The sequence below is a fragment of the Dermacentor albipictus genome, unplaced genomic scaffold (assembly GCF_038994185.2).
Source record: "Dermacentor albipictus isolate Rhodes 1998 colony unplaced genomic scaffold, USDA_Dalb.pri_finalv2 scaffold_15, whole genome shotgun sequence".
NCBI classification, from domain to species: Eukaryota; Metazoa; Arthropoda; class Arachnida; order Ixodida; family Ixodidae; genus Dermacentor; species Dermacentor albipictus.
In genome coordinates this window covers 5,866,093-5,893,479 of record NW_027225569.1, presented here as the reverse complement: position 1 = coordinate 5,893,479, position 27,387 = coordinate 5,866,093, and the positions used below count along the sequence as shown (strand labels likewise).

The 27,387-nt window shown below is 43.3% G+C and overlaps 1 protein-coding gene across 3 annotated transcripts in view; it reads left to right on the top strand.

Moving 5' to 3' along the window:
- The first annotated feature begins 779 nt into the window (after positions 1 to 779).
- LOC135918539 (uncharacterized) overlaps positions 780 to 27,387 on the top strand; it is a 40,579-nt gene continuing 13,971 nt past the window's right edge. For 2 of the 3 annotated variants that reach the window (XM_065452154.2, XM_065452153.2), the window contains exons 1-5: positions 780 to 1,034; positions 8,043 to 8,149; positions 23,575 to 23,767; positions 24,586 to 24,744; positions 27,171 to 27,256. In XM_065452154.2, the coding sequence (XP_065308226.1) occupies positions 936 to 1,034; positions 8,043 to 8,149; positions 23,575 to 23,767; positions 24,586 to 24,744; positions 27,171 to 27,256 (644 nt within the window). In that variant the 5' untranslated portion in view covers positions 780 to 935. The remainder of the gene's footprint in view (positions 1,035 to 8,042; positions 8,150 to 23,574; positions 23,768 to 24,585; positions 24,745 to 27,170; positions 27,257 to 27,387) is intronic. The other variant, XM_065452155.2, reaches the window with a different exon arrangement.

The window sequence follows — 27,387 nt, the reverse complement described above, 5'->3', positions numbered from 1 at the left end:
AATGTTTTATTGCACTATGTTATACAGCCGTGTTTGACTTCGCGCGTCCCCTGAACCGCGTTGTTGCTTAAAGAAACGCAAGCACAACGCCAACCCCCTCCCCAATTATTTTCCTCTGAGAGCGAATGCGAGTTATTGTATTAAATAAAAAATAATAAATCCTTCTTCTGAGACATCATGAGGGCACCCGTTCGACAAGGCCCTAGAATGCACTTATTAATAAAAAAATGTGTGTTATCGTTTCAACGATTAGAGCACACCATATTAGATATGCTACCTATCTTTGACGGCCGAGTGTGCGGCGGTATTAAATATGAAGTGTTTGTTCTCAAATAAAGCACTTGCAAGTGCAGCGAGTGTCGTATATTCTCCTGTCTCGCCGCTTTGTCCTTGTCAGTGCGCTGCTTCACCTATACGGTATGATTATTAGTCACCAACTCGCCCAAATTTCCACATTACTGAGAATCCTACACATTATGAACTCGCAAAGTTGCCTCGGCGTCATACCGTGGCCGCCTTAATAAAGGTACAAACTCGGTCGACTTAATGATGGCCTGTACGGTCTAAGCGATGAAAAGGCTCTATACATTTGACATTTCTATACATCGCAAGCGCCGAAACATAAATCGCATTGAGTGCGGGCCGCCATGATAACACTTAGCGTAAGCGCATGAAGAACTCTCCAATGCTTGATTTAACTTTCCTGTATGACAGATATATGAGCTATTCTTTAGCACCGAAGCGCAACGGAACGCAGTTGTTCAAGCTTTCAAGTACGTCGTAAACATCCCGTAAGATCCCCGCTTAAGCAATCTAAGTACAGTGAAGCCACGTACATTGTTCCGTTTGGTCTGGGATCTGCTGCACCTTGCGGTGATCCTCCGAGGGCCTACTTCCTGACGAATCCTGCCTTAGAATTTCCGTACTAATTCACCATGTCGCTACCTGACACGCCCTTGCATCGCGCTACGACGAACCAAATAAGCATTCTTACGAAGTCGAGGAACGAGTCTGGTGCTCATATCTACTACACGGTGAGTTAGCTAAATGTCTTTTGTAAAAAAGTAAACAGAGGTGTATCCGAGAATTCTAGAAGACGTTAGCGATCCCCGTGCTCCTGCATAAAATAGAGTGCGTGCATTACTTCACAATGTGCGATGCAGCGTTGTGTAATGGAGATTATGCTAATTGTCTCACGTTCATGGGCGCGCTAGTAGAACACCCTTGGATGTATTAACAATAGGTTTCGTTTCTTGTCTATAACTTGTGATTCTGGCTCTAGAATGAATTGCTGATTTGGAAGTTCATTCCATACAGAAAAATATCGCGTTATACATCTATCTATTCGCAATAAAGTGCGTGGGGTGTAATTGCTGCGCTGGTACTGCGTCTCTACAAAGCTGTCATTATTTAGAATTTTGGAAATATCAACGATACTAAATAAATCCGCAAGAAAGCCTGAAGTGAAACTTTGATTTCCGTATTCCTCTCCCCACTAAAGAAATAGAAATAGTCTACTGAGCCTCTCTGTTTGCCCCACCAGACGTTAAGCTGTGCTACCGAAAGGCTTGAGGAAAATGGTGTCCTTTCCTCTTCACAGTCAGTCTTTCATTCTCCTCGCATCTCTCCCCCTAATCAACAAGTCACACAGGCATTCTTTACCTTTCACGAAGCACGGATTTGAAATGCAGATTTCCGCAGGCGTATTCGGCATGTTCTATTGTATCTGGTCTATTGTTCTATTGTATTTTCTATTCTATGCCACACTTTATTGGCAAAGTGTGGCACATTCAGCCAAAAATTTGCTGTTGCAATGCTTCTTTCTTATTATCTATAAATAATGCCCACTATGAGAATGCTAGCAGCCGAATGCTTTGAGAGTACCGCTGAATTGGAGGTCGTGAGTAAGGATGGTTGGCTGCAACGTCTGTCGTTGTTTCCCAATTGTACGATGGGTATTTTTTTTTTTGGGGGGGGGGGGAAGCCCTGTTGGTAAAACGACAGGGCTTTTTGCGAGGCATGGAAAGCATAATAGCCTTAATCCATGGTGTTCCTTTAACTTATCGCATTCATCATGGCGTATTTGCGTTTATATTTCTCCCTCTCGCTGTTAATACACAAAAGTCAACTATGCATTTGCGCGTTAAGGTAGATTTAGCGTGCATACAACGTGTGTCAATGCTCTATCTTCAATAATGGGTAACAAAGAAAGGGATTTGTTGAGGCGGCATGTGCAGGGTTTGACTGCACTGAATAACGAGAGATTGATTTTTTAATTCCGAGCACACTAATGGTTTTATGAATACATGAAATAAAATTACTGGGGAAAAAGATATTTTATCTTATATTATTGACGTCGCTGAGTGGACAAAATAACTTGGAGGTGATCAATAAAACATGTCGACACGTGTAGCCCTGTGATTAGGCCCATCTAACAACGCCACAACAAACAGTTTCCGGTCTAAAAACAAAAGATCGCCGCCTGCTTGTAAAGCATCGCGCAGGGTTTCTGTTTATTTTTCGTTTTTGCTTTTTCTTTGTCCCACAGCTTTGGATATCCGACGTTTCACCAAAATTGGGAAGCCCTGAATATCAACACAAGAGTTATGTTTCGCATACGTGGTCAAATAGCTGCGTTGAAGTTGAAGTTTATTCATATGCAAAACATAGGTACATAAATGTAATATACAGACGAGGGTCCCAAAGCAATGATACTGAAAACGGTACCCTCGGTTATTAACTACAACAGAATTGTAAAATTGTTCGCAGCGTAACAGTGGATAGCATAATAATACATTAGTTGCAAGAAATGCAAATGATAACGAAATAAAAAAGAAAAACAACCCAACAAACTATGCTCTAATCGATGTAGTGTACAGAAATAACAACTGAAGCGACAAGAATTATACAATTGTTAAAGGCAAAAAGGAAAAAAACAGAAGAACGAACGAAGAGAAAAAAATATGGTGGCATGTGAACACTGCTAAGAAAAAAAAAAAGAACGGGTGATACTTACTAGTTAGGTGACTGTGAAAATACAAATATTTGTTAGCAAACGTTATCAGAGGTTAGCAGAAAAGCTTTTAGAGAAGCTCTGAAACGCTGGAATGTAGGTAGCATTTTAAGCGAAGCAGGAAAACGATTCCAAACTGTAATGGTAGCGAATGTAGATGTTTTTTTACCATAGTTAGTGCGAACTGATGGTAAGAAAAAATTATAATTAGAAAGCGAACCTAGTAGGGTTTGTGTTTCTAACGGAGCTGGTTTGAATACATTGAAAGGTCAGCTGGCAATCAAGCAATTTATAAAACATAATTCCTAAATTGTAGTTGAATCATCTTTTTCTACATAACATTTTGTACTGTTGAAGCAGGCCGATAGCGTTAGAGCGCTGTGATCTGTGGGTGATGCTACGGATTGCTCGATTTTGTATATGCTGGACTGAAGACAAATAACATAGATATGTATTACCCCAAACGATTAATCCGCAGTTAATGTGTGAATGAATGAACGCAAAGTAGAGTGAAAGCAAAGCAGAAGGAGAAAATAGTGTCGTGCCTTGATAAGCACACGGATATTAAAAGCGCACTTCAGCTTGACATGATTGATGTGCAGGTGAAACTTCAGATGGATGTCTAGGATAACCCCTAAAAATGAAACGGAGTCGCTAATGGGAATAGAATGATTGCCTAAGGTTAGCGAAGGAGGAATAATTAGTGACGTTTGGTGCGAATAGAATACTAAACATTTCGTTTTAGATGGATTAATGACTAAATCGTTGTCATTGCACCAATTCATTAGGTGGTCGACATTCTTATTTAGTTTGATTACTAGAGAAGAGATATATTATCAGCTATTGATATAGTTGTATCGTCAGCATATAGAACGTAATGACTTAGGGCAGTGACGTCTGGCATACCATTAATGTAAACAGAAAAAAGCAAAGGCCCCAGTATTGAGCCTTGTGGTACCCCTTGGTTAAGTTTTTTTAGAACAGGAAAAAAGTTTCACACGCATAAACAATGAATTCCTTATCAGACAAATAACTTCTTAAGAAGGCTAGGGCAGGGCCAGTTATTCCATATGCTTCAAGTTTACGAAATAAAATCATGTGATTAATAATATCAAGTGCCTCAGCAAGGTCTAAGAAAACTGAACCAACGAATTCATTATTGTAAAGACTATTCTTAATAAAGTCAGTTAAGCAAAGTAGAACTAAGTTGGTGAAGCTTCCAGACCGATAACCAAACCAGCAGGATTTAATTATATGAAAATTTTCCATATACTTGCTTAATCTGATCAAAAATAATTTTTCACTTATTTTACTTAGGGAAGAAAGAATCGAAATTGGATGCTAATTTGAAATTCATTCTTTATTACCTTTCTTAAAAACTGGAATAACCTTTGCACGCTTTAGCAACGGCGGAAATTCACCAGATTTAAAGATCAGGTTCATTACTGCGCTCAGGGGTTCACGTATGGCATAAGCGACTAGCTTTAGGTGGCGCACTGCAATACCATCTATTCCTGGACTTTTGTTACGAAGATTACGCGTTATATAAAGAATTTCATGCGGCGTGACAGGATGAAGGAAAAATGAATGGCTCAGGCATTCTGTTTTAGGGTGAAAAGTTGCTTGTTTGTTTCTCTCAGGTAATGCGGAATGATCAGAAAAAGCGTTTGCTATCTGAGCAGGCTGACAATAAGTAAGATTGTCGCGTACAATTTTAGAGATAAACTTAGGCGGCTCATTGTTGAAAAAGTCATTCAGGAACTGCCATTGCTTTTTAGGGTTGTTTTTATATATTCTGCAAGAACGCTGTTTCATAGTAAAGCCTTTTGGCTTCTCTGAGAGTCCTGTTAAGAACGTTGCAGTATGTTTTTTACCGATTTCTTAGAGAACAGTTAAATGGTTGTCTTTTAGTCTTCTTATAGAAATTAACTTTTGCGCAAACTCTTCAGCAGACCATCTGACATCCAAGGATTATGGGGGCGTTTAAATCGATTTTTACATCGCACAGTTCGAGAGCAAGTACTGATAGCTTTAGCGAATAAATTGCAGAAAAAATTAAGAGCTTCTATAGGGTCTTCAATAAAATTCAGATCTGACCAGTCAGTGGAGCTAATGGTAAAAATGGCTGTGGCTTAGCTAAGGTTAAGCCCAGGATGCGAAGCATACTAGCCTTTATTTTAGTTGTTGAACCACTGTTTAGCCTGGTGAACTGCTGTTGCTTGGCTATATTTGGTTCGGCTAGACGAAGAAACAACTCATGCGTTACTCTGCTTTGCCTTCAAGAGTGGAACGCAACAGCGTTCCCGTCGACCCGCCAAGGGGTGTAAGACAATGGGCTACGGCGCAGCGACTACGCGCCCCGCATTGGACGCGGTGAGCGTCGAGCAATGCAGCGTTCGGCGCGGCAACGAAATGTGCGCCTGAGCAAGAGACGCACGCCTGAGAAACAGCTCGTTTCTAAGGCAACACCGCATTCACTAGAGGCGCTTTTGTACCGCTTTGAAGCACCCTACTCGTGGCTCAGTGGTAGCGTCTCCGTCTCACACTCCGGAGACCCTGGTTCCATTCCCACCCAGCCCATCTTGCAAGAGTTGAGCCAAAGCCACCTAGAAAATCAGTCTCTGTAGCACGCCGCAACCTTCGCTTCTCATTCCAACGAGCAGCTCTGTCTCCAAGAGGCATCTCACCTCGTGAGTGTCTAGCAGAGGCAAGCGCAGCTGCATAGATACCGCCGCGACGCCGCGAGCGACGGCGCGAGTTGGAGCCCCGTTTCTCCTCTGTCGTGACGTCACGGTGTCACGTGGTATTGAAGGCGACACCGCCGTGCCTGAGGAGCTGGCTTGAGCTCCCGTAATATGCTTCGCATAAAAAAAAATAATTTATCTGTGTCGAGTACTGTAGTGAAGTAAGAGGTGACCATGTTGGCCAAGCGTGTTTCGAAGATTGCAAAAATCGGAAAGTGATCAGTGAGGTCAGTGTTAACAACGCCCGCTAAGTAGGTACGTCTAGGTGTGTTAAAACATGATCAATTAGTGAATGAGAACCCTCACCAACGCATCTTGTAGGCGATGTAATGAGGGATTCAAAGCTGTAGCCACGGAAGCAGTCAGTGTAGGCTGTATACAAACTAGAATTAACATCCAGCAAGTTGATGTTTACGTCTCCCACAATCATTACACACTTATTTTCCGATAGCAGGTTGTCAAGTACGTTATCAAGAGCATAGATGAAATCCGAAACGTTAAAATCTGGTGACCTATAAACACAAAATGAGAACAAACCTTTTATTGCTGGATGCCTTAATGGGCTCGTTAGTTTCTACCCACACCGTTTCGCAGCAATCGACGTGAAAGTTTAAATCATTTCGGCGAGTGTAACTGATGCGCGGATAAACAAGATGGCAGCCCCACCATGCCTACTGTTTAAACGGTGACCGTATTCAGGACTGTAAGAATGAAAACCGTACATGTTACTCTCATCGCTAGAAAGCCACGTTTCGGAAACACAAAATAAAAGAGAAATCCTGAGCAAGCGAAAATAGAAAATTATTTATCCCCTCGTGATTCTTTCGTAGACTGCGTGCGTTAAAGCGAATCAATGAAGGATTAGTGTGACAAAGTAAAGAACGAAGTTCACGAGAATACGTAAGGGACATAGCGATGAAAAAGTGACCAGGCACGTGTAATCAGCACAATAGGCACTCTTACGTGAATATTCGCAGATCCGACTCGGCTGAAATTCGGAACACCCTGCTATCACTAGCTTTCCGAGCTTTGATATGGCTGTTTTCAGTCCAGAGGTACTGCCACTTTTTTTTTACTTTTTCAGGGCAAGTGCTTTGGCAAACAGCATTTTATTACTGATTGTCAAATGGTCGTTCACGTAAACAGCCGTGTCGTTTGTGCCAGAAAACCCAAGGTGGCTCGCACGGAGCCGAGCCTTGCGGGCTCTCTTTACAAATGCGTTTTTCTTGTCTCTCGAAACAAAGCGAGCAATTAAATGTTGATTGGATGATTTGGACGGAACACGATGAACTGTATCAATGTCAGTTTCAGATACAGGACACTCGATGACGTTACCCATACTCTTGAGTATGGCTCGGCAGTCCTCCCCTCTGTCAGAGGAATTCCTTTAACATCAATGTTAAGCCTAGAATATTGCTCCAAATCAGCCAGCCTTTTCACAAGCATTTCATTTTGGGCAAATAAGGACTTCTTCGAAGTCATCAATTCATGCTGCCTGGCTCTGAACTCACCGAACAGGTTGCTCATAAAGTCAATGCTTTTGCGAAGCGAGGCGTTTTCAGACAGACCAAAGTCGTTCAATTTCAGTTTGATCTTAGAGCCCATTTTTAACATCAGGGATTCCATCCTATTGTTGAAATGTTGTTCCAGTTGTTCAATTTTTTCGACGAGTTCTTGACACGTAGGCATGACGTAACAAACGTGTGGGAAAGCAAAAAAAAGTATTCAAGAAAATAAAAGTGACAAGAAAATTGCAGCAGTTGCGGCTAAACAAAGTCGAAGCAGCTAAAACAAAGATGCAAACAACCAAACTGAAAGTACAAGCGCAGAGTTTGGGCATTGCACAATTGCCGCAACTGCCACTGCCAAATGAGAAGTTGGCTATAAATTTGTTAGTATCAGAATTATCAAATTTCTTAGTATTGTTCAAATGTATGCGACAATTCAGGTACATAGTCAGAATGCAGAGGTATGCGACACTTGAAAAGTTTTTAGAAATAGGCGTTGTCGTTGAAAGAAACCACAGATTTGACGTAGTAAGATCGAAGAGAATTTGCCATTTCATGGTTTCTAAAGAACACACTTCACATTAATATTTTTATTATATTTTCCATTTCAGATATTTAGCGAAATATTGGAACATCGATGGCACTGTATTAAACCTTGCAAGAAAAGAAACACTGATTTTGTCGAGCGTTATTTTATGACAAACCTCTTGGTCTCTTCTTGAGGTCTATTTTTCTGTTTGGGATATGATTGAATAATTATTCATATTTTTATTGCAGAGTGGACACAGAGCCGACGTAAAGCAGCTGAACTTTGATTTCGCGGGCACCTTTATCGAAGGGAGCAGACTGATTATAGCTTTCGAATATAAAGGCCCACTCGGAAGGTAAGTGTACATTTCCTTATTTTAGGTAGAATTCTTTTAGGCTTTTTAGTAAAGGAACATTTCAAAAATGCACTACTTATTTATGTTTCATTCACGATACACAGGACCACCGTTTAGGGTAATATTTCCAGATGGCCGATGGTATACTAGAAGCGAATTGTGCTCGCTAAGACTAAATGAATTCAATTCTGGATATTTATGCCCCAGAACCAAGGTCAGACTACAAGTCAGGCCGAAGCGAGGGACCCAGGATTAATTTAGATCACCCGGGGTTACTTAAGATGCTCCTAAATTTAAGTGCACGGGCGCTTCTGACGTGCGCCCCCATCGAAGCACGGCCGCGGCGACGGGAATCAGTCGCGCTACCTCGAGCTCACCCACGCAACTCCTTATTTGTTCTAGGTGGTTCTCCCCCAAGAGCATCTTCTTATTTTAATATAAAACACTATCTGCGCATAAACACTATATAATCTGCATACAAATTAGGGAGAAAGAAGGAAGTCGACGGTTGCCTTGTTAAAGGCAACCGAGGTGACTTTATTTTTCAATAGAATAAGCGCCAAAAAATGACAGCACACAAGAAGAAAACCAGGCAGGACAAGGCGCTTATTGTGTGCTGTCATTTTTTTGGTGCTTATTCTATTGAAAGCTATGCACCAACTAGCCCCACAACGTGTTTTACTGCAGTGACTTTATTTATTTATAGCTGTATCACAAGTGCCTGGCAGAGTTTGAGGTGATGGATTAATAACAACAAAATCAATAATGAACACAAAGAATAACCGACAAAAGTCACTATTAGTAGGCAAAACTTACATCAGTGTACATTTTAAGGACGAGGAGCTTACAAATACTCACGGGCACGGTTGTCGCTTAGTTATATTAACAATGGTACCTGGAAAAATATTCTAAAGAGCGATGATTTGTTGCAGACGCGAATAAAAAATATATAAATAATATAACGGGTTTCTACGAGATACAACCACGAGCTGGTTATGAGGCTTGCCGTAGTGAGGGGCTCCGGGTACATTCGATCACCTAAGCTTCTTTAACGCGCACTTGCATCTAAATATGCGGGAAGAATTGAAAGCATTAGTCTTACTAAATATTCTTTCAATCCTAAGGTGATGTATGTAATGCCTAAATCTACGTAATGTCTTTTCAAGAAGCCGTAACTAGTGCTTATCAAGCATTTTCAGTGCTGATAATATGCATTTTCCCTGAAAGGTCAGATGTAATATCCTAGAATGCAGACATATACGACATCGCACTAGACACTGCAACGTTGCTATATGAATTTAATTTGGAGGAAGAAGGTGTCCACAGGGCCTTTAAGAGTGCGATGTATGATTCAGTCGCCAGGAAATAGTCACATCGGAGACTAAACGTTAGAAGACGGGCCAGTAATGGAAACTGCATCGACTAAAAAGCGTCGAATGGTGCCTTGCGCTATACCAAACGCCACGTCATCAGAAAAAAAAAACTAATTACTAACTCCTGTGAGCTCTATGCAGAAAAGAAGAAATCTTAAAACCGAAAAAGCGGTGCCAAAGCTTGCCCAATAGAAGATAACATTGTAATAAGACGGTTTAGGCGACGCGATAGAATGCTTTGGAGTAGCTTATAAAAATGTTCAAACCATATGAGGCCAATTATTTATGTCAAATTTAAGTGAATGTTGAATTCCAGTAAGTGCCTATCGCATGCAAAAGGTTGTTGGAACCCATGATTATTAACCAAGGAGTTGTTAGAATCGACGTGCTTTTATAACTTTTGGGAAAAAATATGCACAAACTCCCTGCAAAATATAGAAGTCTCCAATTTCTCGCCGAATTTCGTCTGTTTCATCTGTAGTTTCATACGCAGACTTTCTTGTAGTTTGTTTCTTGCAGTTTCTTGAAGTCTTATATAGGAGGGAGACGAAGTGTTTCTCTTGTGGAACACATCTCGCCCCTCTTTGTGCTTTTCTAGACTTCTCACTGCACCTGTGGGGTCTACCACCCCCTCTATCGCGGTGATGAATGTACAACACCCCGAGCACATTCCCGGTTCCCGTTCACCCGCGTACATCGGTTTGAGGAAGCAAGGAAATACGTCGAGTGATAGTGAGGACACAGAGCTGTACTCCGCATCAGGTGACGAGTCCTCGGAAGACAGCTTTCGAGTTGTCCAGTACCGCAAGGCCAAGCGAGGAATTCTAAACTCATCTTCGGCGTCCAGCTCGAACACCATGAAAACAGTGCCTCAACGATGGCTTCACTCCATCCTGTTTTTGCCACAGAACGTTATTGACAACCTGCGCGTCCTCAACAGGCAAGCACTCTTCGTGTATCTTCAAAACGCCGTGCCGAACAAGGTCAAGAATGTCAGGATAAACACTAGGCGAAACACCCTGGTAATTGATGTGATGAATCCAAGCGTGCTGAACATACTACAACATGTAACGCAGCTGGGAAACAACAAGGTCCGCTCCTTCGTGCCATCGAATGGTGCCACAATAACAGGAGTCATCTATGACATTGACAATAAAATACCAAATGCAGGCCTTCCAGTTCTCATAAAACCAGCAAGTGAACACAACGTCATTGTGCATCTTGGTCGCCTCGGCAACACACGTTGTGTAAGGATAACGTTCAAAGGTAACTGCCTTCCATCGTACGTGAAAGTCCGCCACTTTCGCCACTAGGTTCGACCATTTATTCCCAAACCAATGCAATCGTTCAATTGTCAGAAGATTGACCATGTGGAGGGTGTTCGCAGAAATTCGGCCGTGTGCCCTCGATGCGCCGAACACCGTTCAGAAGACAGCTGCAGCGCAACACCTTTGAAGTGTCCTAACGGTCAGGGTGACCACTGCGCCTCTACCAACGACTTTCCCCAGATCAACAAAGAGATCACCATTCTTAAACTAATGGTGACAGACAACTCTACCCACAAAGAGGCCCATGTGAAAGTGCGGCGAAGACGACGTCATCGTCGAAGGTCTTCACGACGTAAAACATCAACTTTTCAGGAAAAGCCCATTCGTCAAGCAGCACCATCAGCATCAGCATGGCGTCTTTATACAGCTTCACCGTATAGAGACGCCACGCTTTTATGTCGACTCTGGTTGGGCGTTGCCTTTACCAAAGCCTATGCATTATGCATAGGGATGACCGACACCGCAACCTGTGACCACTGCGGCCATGAAGAATCGATTGACACGTTTTGTGCGCCTGCCTACAGTACAGTCCACAGGGGGAATGCCTTCGCCACGAATTTGACCAGCTGGACGACCAACCGCTACCGGAAAAAAGGATTTTACACCATCGAAAGGACCTACCATCACAGAAGAAGGCCGTGGAAACACTATTGCGCTTTTTGCGATCTACCGGCCTCTGTGAATGCCTTTAACTGGAACGCCTCTTTTGTGTGTGTGCCTCCGTTCATGCGTGTTTTTTTAACGTTTTCCACTCTGTTCTCTTTCTAACCCCTATCTCCATCCCCAGTGTAGTGTAGCAAACCGGAGACTGGTATCTGCTTAACCTCCTTGCTTTCCTCTTTATCTCTCTCTCTCTTGCAGGTATACTTTCTATAAGTATCCTGTGAATGTGTTACAGCGGATTCAATTAGAAATTGACGGCGTATTCTTCAATATATTTAAGCGTGCTATCAAGGCCAGCGGAGGAATATTTTTGAAGCCTGCGATGGCACTTATGAGGCGTGCCACACTTTTGACTGTGATGACAGTTTCTCGTCAATATTTGAGATCATGAAGAATCAGCGCTTTTGAGCGGTTTTCAGCGGTGAATAAAGGTGTAAAGAACCCCTATATTCCGAGACAGCTCCGGAACATAGAGAGCGATAGTGAGGAGACATCACAGGCGCTGACCGACGAGGCTTAAATACACGGAAATGCTGTCGAAACTTGTTGAATTCAGATGCACACTCTTGATCGGGCAATTCCGTTTCATCGTGAATATGCAGTGATATGTAGTGGATGGTCCTATTAGAAACAATAGTTCACCAAACCTTCTTAGGACCCGAAATTCTCGGGAATTTACAGACTACGGAAGCAGGGGGCGCTATAACTTAAAGCTATTCCAAACTTTTCTATTCCAATTCTGCATACAGCCCTTCGCGATTGGTCAAAAACGTTTTTTTGCCACTGCCACTTCGCCTGTCTGTGATGCGAAGTCACGAAAACCGCGATAGCTTCCCATCTAATATGACGTGTACACACTGATTATGCATGATTGTACCGAACATGCATGATTCTACCGACTTCACCTGCCTGTCACGCGGCGTCACAAAACCGCAAACATTCACCGCGTCAAAGTGACGTGTACGCGTTAAATATTAATTAATATGCCGAAAAAAACTGAATTTTCTCCTGAATAGCCGCAGGCTGCCCCTTTCCGAAAGCAATAAAAGATGGCTGCCGCGAATCGCTCGGGCACTGGCTACTCGCACCTGCTGGAGAGCTTAGGTTTATTTTCCTACAATTAACTTTTTGCCTGGTCGTGTAACGTTTTCTAGCATGTTACAATTCACGTTTTCTAGCAAGTCACATTCGGCACGTTTACGACCTCGTTCTGCCAACTTTTCTATGCTGAGGATCCTTTTAAGCGGCATTCTCAACCTGCCGTTGCATCTTGCCACGATTTACAACCAGCCACCGCAAGCTAAATAAGGGATAGCGGACCATCGTAGACGCCGGCACCACCCTCTTCATCCGGTTATCGATTTTCAATATACTGCTTCGGCCCCATCGAATGAATTCCTCTCCACTTCAGCGTGCTCCTCACCTCTTGTCAGCCAGACAGAGATGATTTAATTGAAAGAAGGCAGTGAGGTCGGCCTGAGCTAAGGCGCTCTAGCCTGCTACTCCGCACAGGGGGAGGAGGAATGGGGACATAGAGGGGTGATGAGGGATGATGATGATATAGGAAGAGGGATGCACAGAGGTGAAATCAAGTTCAACACTCTGACAAACATTCACAAATGTCATCTATGAAGCCACTATCAGGCTTCGGATCAACTCTGTACTCACCAATTAAAGTGAACTTAAATATAGAGGCGCTAGGACGTAGCTGGTGTGTGGGCCTCCCCTGCGTGAACAGCACAAGCACCAAAAAAATCTTTATGGCATATAAAGAGCTGCGATAAGCGGCTCTAGCACGGCGAGCACTTGTCGGGCACTTTTAGGGGCCGGAGTCTCGAGACCACCGAGAATCACGCGGATTGACTCTACTAGGTGTTTCAGCATTTTTTGTACACTCTCCTTCTCATTGTGTTCATCTCCTTGCTTGCGCGTAGTGTCACCGGTTTCATTGGCCCTATAATTCTTGGCTCCATGGCGCAGAGGACCACTAGTGCCGGCTGCAATGGCCGTGGGCCTAGAGGGCAGCAAAGGCCATTGCGTGTCTGTGTCAGCCGGTGGAGGTGAAAGTTGGCGGCGTGCCCTCGTCGACCTTGAATTACCAGTAGACGCCGTTAACGTCCTTGGTGCACGCACAGGCAGAGGTGGTCGTGGTACCTGTGCCACGTTAGGTAGTTCTTAGGTAGTTCTTAGGTAGTTCGTTAGGTAGCTTCTGTCGCGAGCGTTGGTCACTTTGGCGAACAGATTGAGCAGCCTCTTTACGTGAAGATTGGTCTCTTGCCATTTTTCGAAAAATACCAACCTCTTGTTTCATGCTCGGGCATTCCTTCGAAGTCGCTTCGTGAGAGCCAGTGCAGTTGGGACATTTAAATGAGGACGCCCCACAGTCGGTGGTATCATGCTCTCCACCGCAACGCGAGCAGGTGGCTTTGCTTCTACAAACAGCGCTCACATGTCCTATCTTGTGACATTTCCGGCAGCCAATTAGATAAGACAACCCGCTCATTTTCGGCAATGTTATTCGTTTTATAAGCAAGAAAAAGTGACCTCCTATACAGGTGGAGAACCTTTGATTGGTCTGTTCAGACAACCCTGCGTGTGACTACCCGATGCGCATGGCGGCGGTTACGGAAATTTGACGTCAGGAGATTGGAATAAAAACATATTGGGAAAGTTTTACGTTATAGGGCCCAGTACCTTTACTTAGCAGAGGCTATTTTATTGCAGCGCTTCTTTAAAGAATCTTTAAAATCAAAAATGTTTAATTAAGCATTTTCTTCCTGTTTCTTTTTTCCTTATTGAGTTATTTAGGATAATACTCAAATTCTCTTCGGGGAAATGGCTCAAGGCAACCAGTTGCCTGACTAGGCCGTGCCACTCGTATACAGTGGCAGCAGTATCTGGTCCACTTTATATTTTTATTTATTCATACATACTGCAACCCTAAGGTGGTTATCGCAGAAGAGGGGTAGAAAATCACGGTTGCTACCCATATACACAAAAAAGGGGGGCACACAAATCAAAGGTACAAAGCAAAGCACTAGTATAAGGAATATGCAAAAAATGGTCTCAGTACATACATATATGCATATAAACATTGTGTATAATACGTGGTTCTAGGAACCACGGGCATCAACCAGTGATTGGCTTAACAAAGTTATCAAATGTCAATCTTCGTAAGGGAGGGGGAAGTTGGTTCCGAAATTCAATGGATCCGGGAAGAATACTATATTTTAATTCGTCTGTGGGAGCGTACAGGGGTCTTATATTTAAAGGGTGAAAATTCCGTTTGCTAGACGGAATTTGTCGAAACATTGGCTCCCGCTCTTACCTTCTCGTTTTGCTCTTAGATATTCAAGAGAACACACATGAAATTAAGCTCGTACACATTTTTAAACACTTGAATACAAAATGAACAAAAAAATAAAGAAAGAAAGCAATCTTACGCAGTTTGCTAAGCACTAGAAGCACAAAACAAAAACATATACGAAATATTTTATATTTGTACTTTAACATTTCCATTAGTCTTGAGATAGTGACAATTCTGTCACCATTTTCTTAAAACGTTGCTTTGAAATTCCATAATTTAGCAGGTCGAATACTAAGGGACAGTCGTTTGGAAGGTTAGGAAGCTGAGCTGCTTGTTTTTTACGTGCGTGTATTGTTCGGCAGCGTGATTTACTATCATACTTCTTCTGAGTCTTGTTGCTTTGCCATAGTATTTGCTTTGGTATGAACATTTGTCTTCCCAGAATTGCCGCGAAATTTCGAGCAAGAACTTGTAAGACTGAAGGTTTGATATGGTATTCTATATTTGCTCTAGTATGGGTTGGTGGTGTCAGTACGTCCTATGTTTCTTATTGCACGCATTGCGCGTTTTTAAGTGTTTGAACGGATCTAAATTGCTTTTGTTTAGTTGTCGACCAAACCAGAAAACAATAGGTTAATCGAGAATGTATAAACGCATTAAAAATATTGCGATTTACATTTATTGGCAGCAAATATCGCAACTTCTTTAGCACACCTATAGGACAAGCAATATTGTTTCTGAGAATATCTACATCCACTGACTTAGACAGATCTGATGGAATATAATTCCGAAACATTTCGCTGTTTGTGCCTGTTCGATATTTACCGCCTGAAATTGCGGTCGTAGCTAAGAGCGGGTTATTGTTCATTTCGATTTAAACACTGAATACTTAGTTTTATTTATGTTTATTTAGAGTTTATTTGCATTTTGCCACAAAGTTAGTTGCTGTAACCAGATGCTAGCTTGCTCAGAAAAAAATTTCTATTTCGCTTCCTCAGAACAACACGGTTGTATGATCCGTAAGTAATATTATGCTAGTACAACCTTGAATATTTGCGATATTATTTCAGAGAGTAAAATAAAAGGGGCAATAAGACGGATCCTTGCGGCACCCGTATTTAATTTACTGAATTACAGAACTACCTCGATTTAGTGTTTTCTACTGTGTCCTAGAGGAGAGACAGCTTTTTATTAAAGAGAATGCGACACTGCGGATTCTCTAAAGATGGATTTTCTAGAAAGGAACATTACGTTGCACGCAATCGAAGGTCTTACTTAAATCGAGAACAATTCCTAAAGTTAGCATTGGCTTCTCTATGTTATCAAGGAGTTCTTAGTTTATTACAAGTAAAGGCAGTTTCTGAAGATTTATTCTCGGAGAAACGACATTGTTCTTGTGCTATTATTTTGTAGGTGCTTAAAAACCCACGAAGTCTTCTGTTAATAAGATGCTCAGCAATTTTCGCGAATACAGAAAGTACGGAGATTAGCTTGTAGTTTTTTATGTTATTAACTGGGCCGCTTTTATGAATAACAGTTACTCGGGCTAGCTTCACGTTATCTGAAAACACGCCGTTCGGAAAAAAGATGCTACAGGTATGTGCAAGAGGCCTCCTTACAACTTCACTGACAGCTTTCAGTAACTTCACTTCCACGTCATCTTCACCAGAAGCACAGCCTATTAACAATAAGATTACGGTCTGCATGTCTTGCTGTTCAGTAGCTGCCAAGAACACTGTAGAAGCCAAGTCGATTTAATATGTATTCCGTGCAAGAGACCGGCGCATCATTTTGCTAAGACGCACCAGAACCAATAAAATGAGAATTGAACGTATTTGCAAACTCAAAGTTCAATGGCCCATTATGTTGAAATTCAACTTTTTTTACGATAGTGCTCTCGATGGTTTGAGTTCGAAAGGTGCGAAGATTTTTATGAAACCAACTTTTAGATTTGTCATTAAATGTTCTTATCAGAGGAACATATTTATTTATTCATTCATTCATTCATTCATTCATTCATTCATTCATTCATTCATTCATTCATTCATTCACACAATACTCCAGACAGCGATGATTGCCAAGTAGGCGAGGGTTACATGATATGAGTTGCCAACACTTGTTCAAAAAAATAAATTAATGGGCACTCAGCAACACTTTCAAGTAGATAATTGCTTTCTTCGCTCGTAAGTGGAGAGAATAATTTCTGAAAGGGTTTTGTGGCGGGCAAAGTGTGGTTGTACTGCTTTGAAATAAAAAAAATGTGCGATGACTTCTGTGGAGCATGGGAAATATATGTGACATTAGCCAAGCCTGTTTGGTTATGGAACATCCGCTGAAAGAAAATTGAGCCTGGAGATTTTAACGCGCATGCCGAGCTGACCCAGTTTTAGCTTGCCTAATATAACAGAAACTAATGATGACGTTGTGTAATCTCAGAATAAAAAGCGTGCAGCCAGGCGCTAGATTCGCTCCACTTTGGCAATGTCCTTATGTAAGTGCGATTCCCATATTATATGGAAACATACTATAGGACTGGGTGCACGAGGAAGCGATAAGCTTGCAACTTGGAAATTGAAGGGGAATAACTTTTTATGTCAAAAGGTGAGCTTTTTAATGCTTTGTTGCAAATGCTATTCGTTTCGGTGTCCAATCTAAGGTTTTTGGTAAATAATAAACAGAAGTATTTAGCACAGGTGACAGATTTATTGTTTCGACCTCCAATGTGATAAGTGTAATATAATGGTTTTATTTTTATTGTTAGTTTTATTGAAACTGATTTAGAAAAACTTATCTGGTCTTCCCTTTTGTTGCACCAGTCCGCGGCTTTACAAAGTCTGTTATTAAGTGTGTCTTGGCAAGAAGAACTCTTGACAAGAGAACAAATTATGTATAGTAACCTGCGAATAATTTCACCTTGACATTTCGATGCAAATATTTAACAATAATATTTATATAGATTGAAAACAACCGGGGTCACAATACTCACCCCTCTGTCTCACCAGACAAAACAGACAAGTTTTCAGATTTGACACTACGAATTTCCGCAATCTGCTCACAATCTTTTAAGCCGGCCTTGAACCAACGCACTACCTTTTCGATTAGTTGAAGGAGTATAAGCGTTTCAATTAAGGCAGCATGCGGTACCCTGTAAAATGCCTTTCATATGTACAAAAATGTGGCATCAATTTGGAGCCGATCGTTTACAGGACTGGAAAAATCGCGTATGACGCACAACTGAGTTGGTAACATTTTTCGAGGAAAATCATGCTGGTTCTCGGTTAAACTTGTTTTTTTTTGTACTCCAGGTGGTTAGATTTGTGAAAAGCCATAGTATGCTCCAAGACCTTACAACATGCGCTTATTAGCGAAATGGTATATAATTGTCAAGATTAGGTTCATCGCCTGGTTTAAACACCAGGGGCCCTATAACGTAAAACTATTCCAATATGTTTCTATTCCAATCTTCTGACGTCAAATTTGCGTAACCACCAACGCAAGCACCAGGCGGTTACCCGCAGGGTTGTATGAACATACCAATCAAACGCTCTCCTCGTTCATAGGAGATCACTTTTGTTTGCTTGAAAAACGAATAACATTGCCTACACTGAGCGGCTTGTCGTATCTAATTGGCTGACAAGAGGCGAGGAGAACGCTCAAGTGGAGAGGGATTCGATGGGGCCGAGCCACTGCATTGAAAGTCGATAACCGGATGAAGAGGGTGGTGCCGGCGTCTACGATTGGCCGGCTTTCCCTTACTTACCTTCCGGTGGCTGGTCGAAAATCGCGGCGGCATGCAACGGAAGCTCAAGAATGACGCTAAAACGGACCCTCAGCAAAGAAGAGTTGGCAGAATGAGGGGGTAAATGTGCCAAAAGTGCTCGAAAACGTTACACGGCCACGCAAGAAGTTGTATTATACGCAAATACACCCATGCTCTCCGGCAAGTGCGAGTAGCCAGCGTCTGAGCGATCGGCGGCAGTGATCTTTTATTCCTTTCGGAACGGGGCAGCCTGCGGTTATTCCGAAGAAAATTCAGTTTTGTTCGGCATATTAATGCATCTTTATCGTGTACACGTCACTTTGACGCGGTGAGTTCTTGCGGTTTTGTGACGTCGCGTGACAGGCAGGTGAAGTGGGTGCAGCCCGAAGCTTTTTACCAGTAGCCGAGGACTAATGGCGAAAAGGGGTCGAATCAGAAGTAGCTGCTTTTCCTTTTCCTGTCAAATCATGCATAATCAGTGTGTACACTTCATATCAGATGGGGAGGTATCGCGGTTTTCGTGACGTCGCGTGACAGACAGGTGAAGTGGGGGTGGTCGAAAAAAGTTTTTGACCAATCGTGGAGGGCTGATAACAGAATTGGAATAGAAAAGTTTGGAATAGTTTTACGTTATAGCGCCCCAGTATTTACTTGGCAGTTAGCCAATCGTGAGGTGTTAAACACTTTTTCAGATTTACAATCAACATAATTCAGGAGAACATTCATTTGGGCTAGATGGTGCATACTTGAATTAGCAAGGAACAGCGCCAACTAAGACGATCACAAGAGGGGAGAACGACACAGGACAAGCGCCACAGGATGGCGCTTGTCCTGTGTCGTTCTCCCCTCTTGTGATCGTCTTAGTTGGCGCTGTTCCTTCCCAATCAAGATAATGTACAGTTACTCAGAAATTATTTTGGAGTAGCGTCAAAGAAAGTTGTTAGGCAAACCATCGGTGCCAGTCGATGTGTTCACGCCAATATTAACCACGGAGCGAATATTTTCTCCCCCCCCCCCTGATTACAACAACAGGAACTGAGCATCAAGTCGATGTTTAATGGTCTCATCGCCGGCGCTTAGAATTGAGGTTCGAGTGAATGCTTCATAAATGTATTAATAAATTCATTAACAACATTGTCACACCTTGGAACAGGTGCCGCAGAATTAGAAAGCGAAGAAAACGCGTACCAGGCCACGCGCCATACGTAGGCACCTGCTTTGACGGGTGCCAGTGAGGAGGCAGACGGAAACTTTCTAATCCATGTGCGGGCGCTTCAGTTTTTCGTCCACGCAGTCGACGGTTAGAGATGGGGCTCAACACTTGAATTAGAGCTCGCCTGTTAGCTGAGAACGTGACATTTCTCGTGGAGGTGCTGGCTAACCTTGACCTATGCAACAAGCCTCTCAGAGCAGCAAGAATATCAGCGGCATGCCGAAGCTTACACGAATGCACCGTGCCAGCAGGAGAATTCGTGAACTAGGCCCCAAGATCGCCCATCATCAGGGAGGACAATGGACAGGGTGGACAGTATGGACGTGACACTATTAGCTCATTACACGCTGCAGAACCTGCGATGCAGGTTCCTTCCACGGCGACCTTTCTGAAGGTGCGGAAGACTGGCTGGAGTAATTTGAGCAAGTAGCAGCTTTGAACGAGTGGTACGACAAGGCGAAATTAAGGAACGTGTATTTCAGCCTCGAGTACAGCGCTCGTACCTGGTTTCAGAACCGCGAACAGGCCTTGACGTCATGAGGTGAGTTACGTCGGTGACTCTGAGAGACCTGCTCGAGCCCCGATGGCCGAGAGCGAGCAGAACGGGTCCTCCAATCGCGCACTCAGAAGAATAACGAAAGCGTAAACATTGACACAGATATAAAACTATTTACTCGATGTAGTTACAAGAAATACACAAACATCAGCAGAGAATCCCGACAGGTTGTTGCCACTTAGCCGTCTTCACCATCGTGGACATTGTGCTCTTTTTCCACCGTAACAGGAACCCCGGTGGAAAAAACACCGTCCCGGTTCTTCAGACGGGCCATCGGTAAGGGCATACTAATTCTTAAGCCGACAGGCGTGTACGGTAAAGTGGGACCGCTTGCCATGACGGAGGTCACGGGGATTATCCCGTAAGTGACATTGTTCGCTTGCCGTAGAACGTGTAAGGGCCTTTGTAGCACGCAAGGAGTTTCTCGAAGAGCCCCACTCGGCAGCAAGGGGACGAAAGAAGTAGGAGAAAGCCTGGTCAAGAGTGTGTGTCATGATGGCGGCAGTTAGTAAGCGCGCCGTTGAGTTTCCTGCGATGTCAACAAACGAGAACGAGCAAGCTGGCGCACATGGTCGGCGTGGACGATGGCGTCGCGGACATACTCGGCCCTCGAATCTCGTACCAAGAGAGTGAAGTACCCAATGTTAATACAGGGTCACGAACGAAAAGCAAGTGAAAGGGGAAATAGTAAGCAGTATCATGGCGTGATTAATTATAAGTGAACGTGACATAAGGCAACGCCACATCCCAGTCCTTGTGGTCGGGTGAAACGTATTTTGATAGCATGTGAGTAATGGTCCGATTAAGTCGCTCAGTAATGCCGTTGGTCTGGGGACGATAGGAGGTAACCAGTTTGTGCTTGGTAGAACATGAGCGTAGATATCGGTGAGGAATTCGGAGAGGAAATTGCGGCAGCGGTCGCTGAGGAGCTGTCGCAGGACGCTATGTACTCAAATGATATCCCGGAGTAGGAAATCTGCGACGTCGTTTGCGGTGCTTGTGGGAAGTGCCCGAGTGAAGGCATAGCTCGTCACGTAATCAGTAGTGAAGGCGATATATCTGTTGCCGGAGCTAGACTCTGGGAAACGGCAAAGGAGATCCAAACCCACGTGAAAGAATGGCTCAGGTGGAATGTCGATCGGCTGTAAGTACCCGGCAAGAAGCAAAGCTGCCTTTTTCCGATGTTGACAGGACTTGCAAGCAGCTAAATAGCCCCGTAGGGAGCGCGCGAGGCCGGGCCAGTAGAAGCGGCAGTGCACGCGGTCGTAAGTGCGAGCAAACCCAAGGTGTCCAGCAGTTGAGGCTTCATGAAGCTCCTGAAGCATGGTTGAGGGGATGCGTTGACGAACAACAAAGAGAAGGGGAGGACCATGAGGACGAAAATTGCGTCCGTACAATATCCCGTGGCTGAGGACGAACCACCGTAACGCTGGATCAGTAGGAGCAGATTCCATTTGGCCAATCAGGATCCTCAAAGTAGCGACATGGCGTTGCTCGTTGGCCATGTCCAAAAGATGAGAAATGGAAAGAGCACTTGCGGAAGCGTGCGTGCGTGTCGGCGTTGGCGGGCACCTGTAACGAGGCAAACCGTTGGCGTCCTTGTGTTGGCGACCAGACCTATACACCACCGAAGAGGAATACTCTTGTAGCCGGAAAGCCCATCGTCCAACCCTCCCTGTGGCATCTTTTATGGACGGAAAGTAACAGAAGGCGTTGTAGTCCGTTACAATAGAAAAAGGCCTGCCTTATAAATAGGGGCGGAATTTCGCTACTGACCACAGAAGGGCCGAACTTCGCGCTCGGTAATAGAGTAATTCCGCTCCACAGGGGACAAAAGACGGCTAGCGTACGCGATGACACCTTCATGGCCGTGTTGAACATGTGCCAAGTCGGTACCGATTCTGTGGCCACTGGCAGCGGTGCGCACCTCTGTAAGGGCTGAAGGAGCGAAGTGTCCTAGGAGCCCTGGGGTGGTGAACATGGTGGTAAGGCGAGAAAAGGCGGTGGCCTTAGAGGCTCCCCATGAAAACGGCGAACTTTTATTCAGGAGCTGTGTTAGAGGGCTTGCTATGGTGGCAAAGCCTTTAACAAAGTGGTGGAATAAGAGCAAAGGCTCACGAAACTTTGGACCTCTTTTGCGAAATGGGGAACAGGAAACTATCGAGTCGGATGCCATTCGCATTGACGTGTCCAAGGACAGTAATCTCACGGTGGTCGAAGTTACATTTCTTGGAGTTGAGCTGTAGACCCGTCTTGCGAAAAACAGCAAGTGCAGCGGAAAAGAGCGTAATGTGTGTTTTTAATGAGGGCGAGAACACAATAACATGATCCAGGTAGCGGAGACAAGTCGACCGCTTAAATCCTTGGAGTAATGAGTCCATAATACGCTAAAACGTAGCCGGAGCGTTGCATAAACCAAAAGGCATACCATTTAAGTGGTAAAGGTCATCAGGCGTTATATAGGCGGTCTTTTCACGATCGACATCACCCATTTGTCTATATCCGGACCGTAGGTCAATGGACGAAATTCTGTGCCGCGTATAAGCAATCGAGGGCGTCATCGATACGAGGCAATGCGTAGGCGGCCTTCTTCGTGATGCGGTTGAGGTGGCGGTAATCGACGCAGAATCGCCATGCACTATTCTTGTTTTTGACCTGAATGAAACGTGACGCGAGGGATTTTACGATGGCTCAATGATGTCTTTCACTAACATCTTGTCTACTTCCGTTTTGATGACGTGGCGCTCCGAACTTAAAACTCGGTAGGGTCACCGATGGATAGGTGCATTATCGCCTGTATGTATGCGATGTTTGACAAGTGACGTCAGGCCAAAGCGTCGGTTGTTCTGGTAGAATATGTCCTTGTACGAAAGCTATAGACTGCAGAGCTCTTCAGCTTCCGCAGGTGTGACATTCGGGGTGACCATTTTCCGAATGTCGTTGTCAGTACAATTCGCACACCGGAAAGGCTCACAGGAAGCGTTGACGGCAAAATCAGCGATCGTACGCAGGGTGATATCTTTAGGCAGAATTTGCTTAGTGACCCAGAAATTCACCACAGGGAGATACCATTTGATTAACGAAAGATTTGATTGACGCAGATTCGAACATGTGCTTCGAATCTTGATGTTTTTTTTTCTGCAAAGTTCTTTCCTAGTGGCTACTCAATATTTGCACGTTATATACTTATATATTAGAATTATCTCAAGCTTTTTTGTCTTTCAGCGAAAAATATCCAATATTCTACGGCCTGTACAACAGGCATGATCAAACTTACCTGAGGATTGATTTTTCCACCGACTACGCATTTGAACATAGATACGACGGCGGGTTGGTACCAGTTACTGTAAACAAAGTGAGCTCTGCCATACTGGGATTCCACGTCGTGGAATACAGGCGAACTGCAAGCTCTATACAGGTGGGTGCTTCCTAATAAGTCAGTCCTATTCGTCATTTTTGTTAATGTCATAAGTGCCGACTTATGCTAGCAAAGGGATGAAGTATGTCTCCTGAAATATAAGACCCCGCGGGAATAATGAAACTTGCTGAAGACAGGTTAGAATAATGTGCACACGAAGGTAGACGTATTAAAATGCTCGTGAACACGAAAGAAAAGCAATGAATGGGGCTAGTTGGCGGACGTTCATGATGATATCACGCTTAGTGTTACACTGATGAACGTGAAGGACAGGACTCGGACGTACGTAGAGGAAGTACGTCTTGCGTGCGTACGTAGGACGTACGCACTTGCGCTACGTACGTAGGACGTACGCACTTGCGCTACGTACGTCAGGGTCCTGTCCTTCACGTTCGTCAGTGTCAAATACAAAAAAAGTGTTACATAAAATAGGTCCCCCCACCATGCTAGAAATAAAATACACAGGCTCGAGCAAACTATATTAAGTATATTTGTGCAAAACGAATGTACTCAAGGTACGCAAACTGTATCTTACAAAAAATATTCGGGAGCCGTACACGAAAGGGAAGAGGGTAACCACTGGTCACTGCCCAGTCTCTATGAAACATCTGCAGCTCATAAATGCTCCATCTTTATTTTTTACATAACCAAAGTTCCATCTAAAATGGCGTTGTGAGAAGATCAACGTCGTACCCATTTCACTTCTGAAAATCATATTGTAGTAGGTATCCTTCTTACTCTAAGTCTCGACCGCCAACTATGAATATGAGTATTTTACCGGCGTAAGGGTAGCAACAGGTAAATGCTTTCTTTGGCAGGTGTACTTGGATGGCGAGCTGTTGTTTCCCGGCGACAAGCCGCTCAATCAGCCGCAGTGGATGCGCGTATTTTACACAGAGAAGCCGGGCAAGGCCCCGTTCGTCTTCTGGGAGAGCCACTGCAACATGACAGACCCTTTAGAGGCTATGAAGAGAATGGTAGGCACTTAACAAAATTGATAAAACAGAGTGGTCTGTGGATTCGATTTTCACAGACTTAATCATTTTAGTGTGCTCGTGTAGAATTTCTATTCCCCTTGGAACACTTGACATGTCGCCGTGTTATGTACTGTAAAGGAGTAATATTTTTTCTGCATAAGGGCTCGATCTCAATGCGGCATCTAGTTCACCTCCAAGTTTTCTATAGGATCACAAAGCGGATTTCAATAGCTGAAACAAGAACAAAATGACATACCTCTGACTGCTAGGTAAGTGTCTCTATCACGCTGACTATTCACGCTGCTTTTGTCAGCTGCTCAACGGCAGCGAAGCCGGTCGGTGCCTTTGAATCAGATTGTGTGCGTAGCACGATCAGCGCGCCACCACGAACATAGGTACAGGAAAAGAATGATAGACGCACACGACACTGACTCCTAAATAAATAAAGACTTATTGGCGCCAAACATGTTACAAGTATACCACTGCAGTCAAAAACATTGAAGAAAGAAAATATAAGAACACAAACAATAAAGAGTGCTGTAAACATTGATTCAAACATGACGCGAAGCCAAGAGAGTGCTACGCGCGCGAATACGGTTCATAGACTACTGAAAGTTAGCCAAGGACTGTCTGCATAGGTAGGTTTACGTGATTTAAATCCATATGGCACCGCGAGACCGGGAATGAACACGGGGAGGTTCCTCTTCACTCTGCGATAGATCTGGTTTGGTGGTGCGCTAAACGACAGGACAAAGAAACACAAGGGTGCTGACTAGCAACCAGTTTTCATTTGACGGAACACAGGTGCTAAAATAAGACCAACATATATATATATATATATATATATATATATATATATATATATATATATATATATATATATATATATATATATATATATATATATATATATATATATATATATATATGTTTGTCTTCTTTGGGAACGTCTGCCAAAGGGGGTGCCACTCGCTTCAGGTTTCACCGGGTATCACTGTGTTTGCTTATGTTTTTCTGTCATGATGCTTTGGCTGCAGTGTATCAGAACCAATTTAGAGTTATTCCCAATATTCGTTTCAAATTTTTCTGCGAATTAATGAAGTAGATTCTACTGGCTGTACTGTCCTCTGAAATTCGTAGGCGCTCCCGGTTAGCCCCGAACGCTACCAGATCTCAGATGTAATATACTACATAGATTTGTTTTCTACTTAGTTTTTTGTACACTTGGTGGCACCACAGGTATTTTATTATGATCTTCATCAACAGTGAACCTCAGAATCCTGAGTGTGGTTCATGCTGTGCACGCTGCATTCACTCACGACAATCCGGAAAAGAACATTTAAACAAGCAACTGGAAGGCTTTACGTGGCAATATAACCGCTCTCGTTTACGTTAGCACTCCTGTCGTTTCCGTTAGGCCATATTGAAAAAGTTAGCTTTGAGCCGTGCTTTCCAGTGCAGGATAGTCATCGTTTCAGCGCATGCTAACGCTGACACAAGAATCTTACGCCGTACTAAAACTAAACATTTTCAAATAATATGATAAACAAGCAAGTAATAGCTTCAAATTTTTCGCATCATGGAAGGTGATAACTGTTTACTCCACAAGAACAACCCAAGCATAAACATACGGTAAATTCTTATAGAAAGACGCAACGTGTGAGCACAATTTGGCCTCGAAATCTTCTTGCAGTATCAGCTAATGACAGCTCGTTTTCTTTCCTTTGATGCGTCAATAAATACTTTTAGCCACTTATGAAGATGTGTCAAGGACAGAAAATGGAAACTCAGTGATAAAGCCATAAAGCTTCCCTTAACAATAAGAAAGGCTTACTTGGTCTATAGTGGTCTATAGGAACTTAACCGCATGCATGTCTATTTACTTTTGTTCAATGCATAGGCATCCTAATACATTAACGACTATTATCTGGAAAGGTAATCTTATGGCTGCATTTTCCCCTGAACATTTGGAAACAAATGCTGAATCCCTTCAGTGTTTTTCTGTGAGAGAAATCTCTGGTGACAATGTTTTTTCTGGCTTGTTTAGATATTTTTGTTTTAATTTTTGCTCGTTCTTTTGTGTTTCTTTGTCTTGTTCAATTTCTCGTTATATCAAGGCGCAGTGTAAGAATATATTCGAATTCTTTTAGTAAGAAAAGTTTCCGTGTTCACCATTTATTGGAGAAGCAACTCGTAGCGCTTTTCATACTACCGCGAATTCGTGATGCAACAGCTTCGTCAAAGTATTCTTGCATGACGAAGCTTTCTGGCTATTTTCCGCCGCAAACGTAACAATGAAAGTACTGCTGGTGGTAGGGTGCTGTCTCACAAAAAGCGTTACAAGAACTGTCGTGGCGTGTGAGCGAAAAAAACAACAAATACTCCAGCAGAAGTGTGCAAGCGCAACTTTTTTCCTTCTATTACAGGGCCTGTTCACCTTCAAGCACGAAAACATCTCGATCGTAATAGGCGGGTGCGCTTTATACTTAGCCGAATGGCCAAGAAACATCATGTGAGTTTTACACAGCCTCTAACCCAAGAAAATAGTGGACAGGTGTCCTTTGTATATGCAGGGAGAAGTCACCCCGACCATTTTGGCATTTATCTGTGAGGCCTTGCATTCGGTGATTCAAATAATATAAA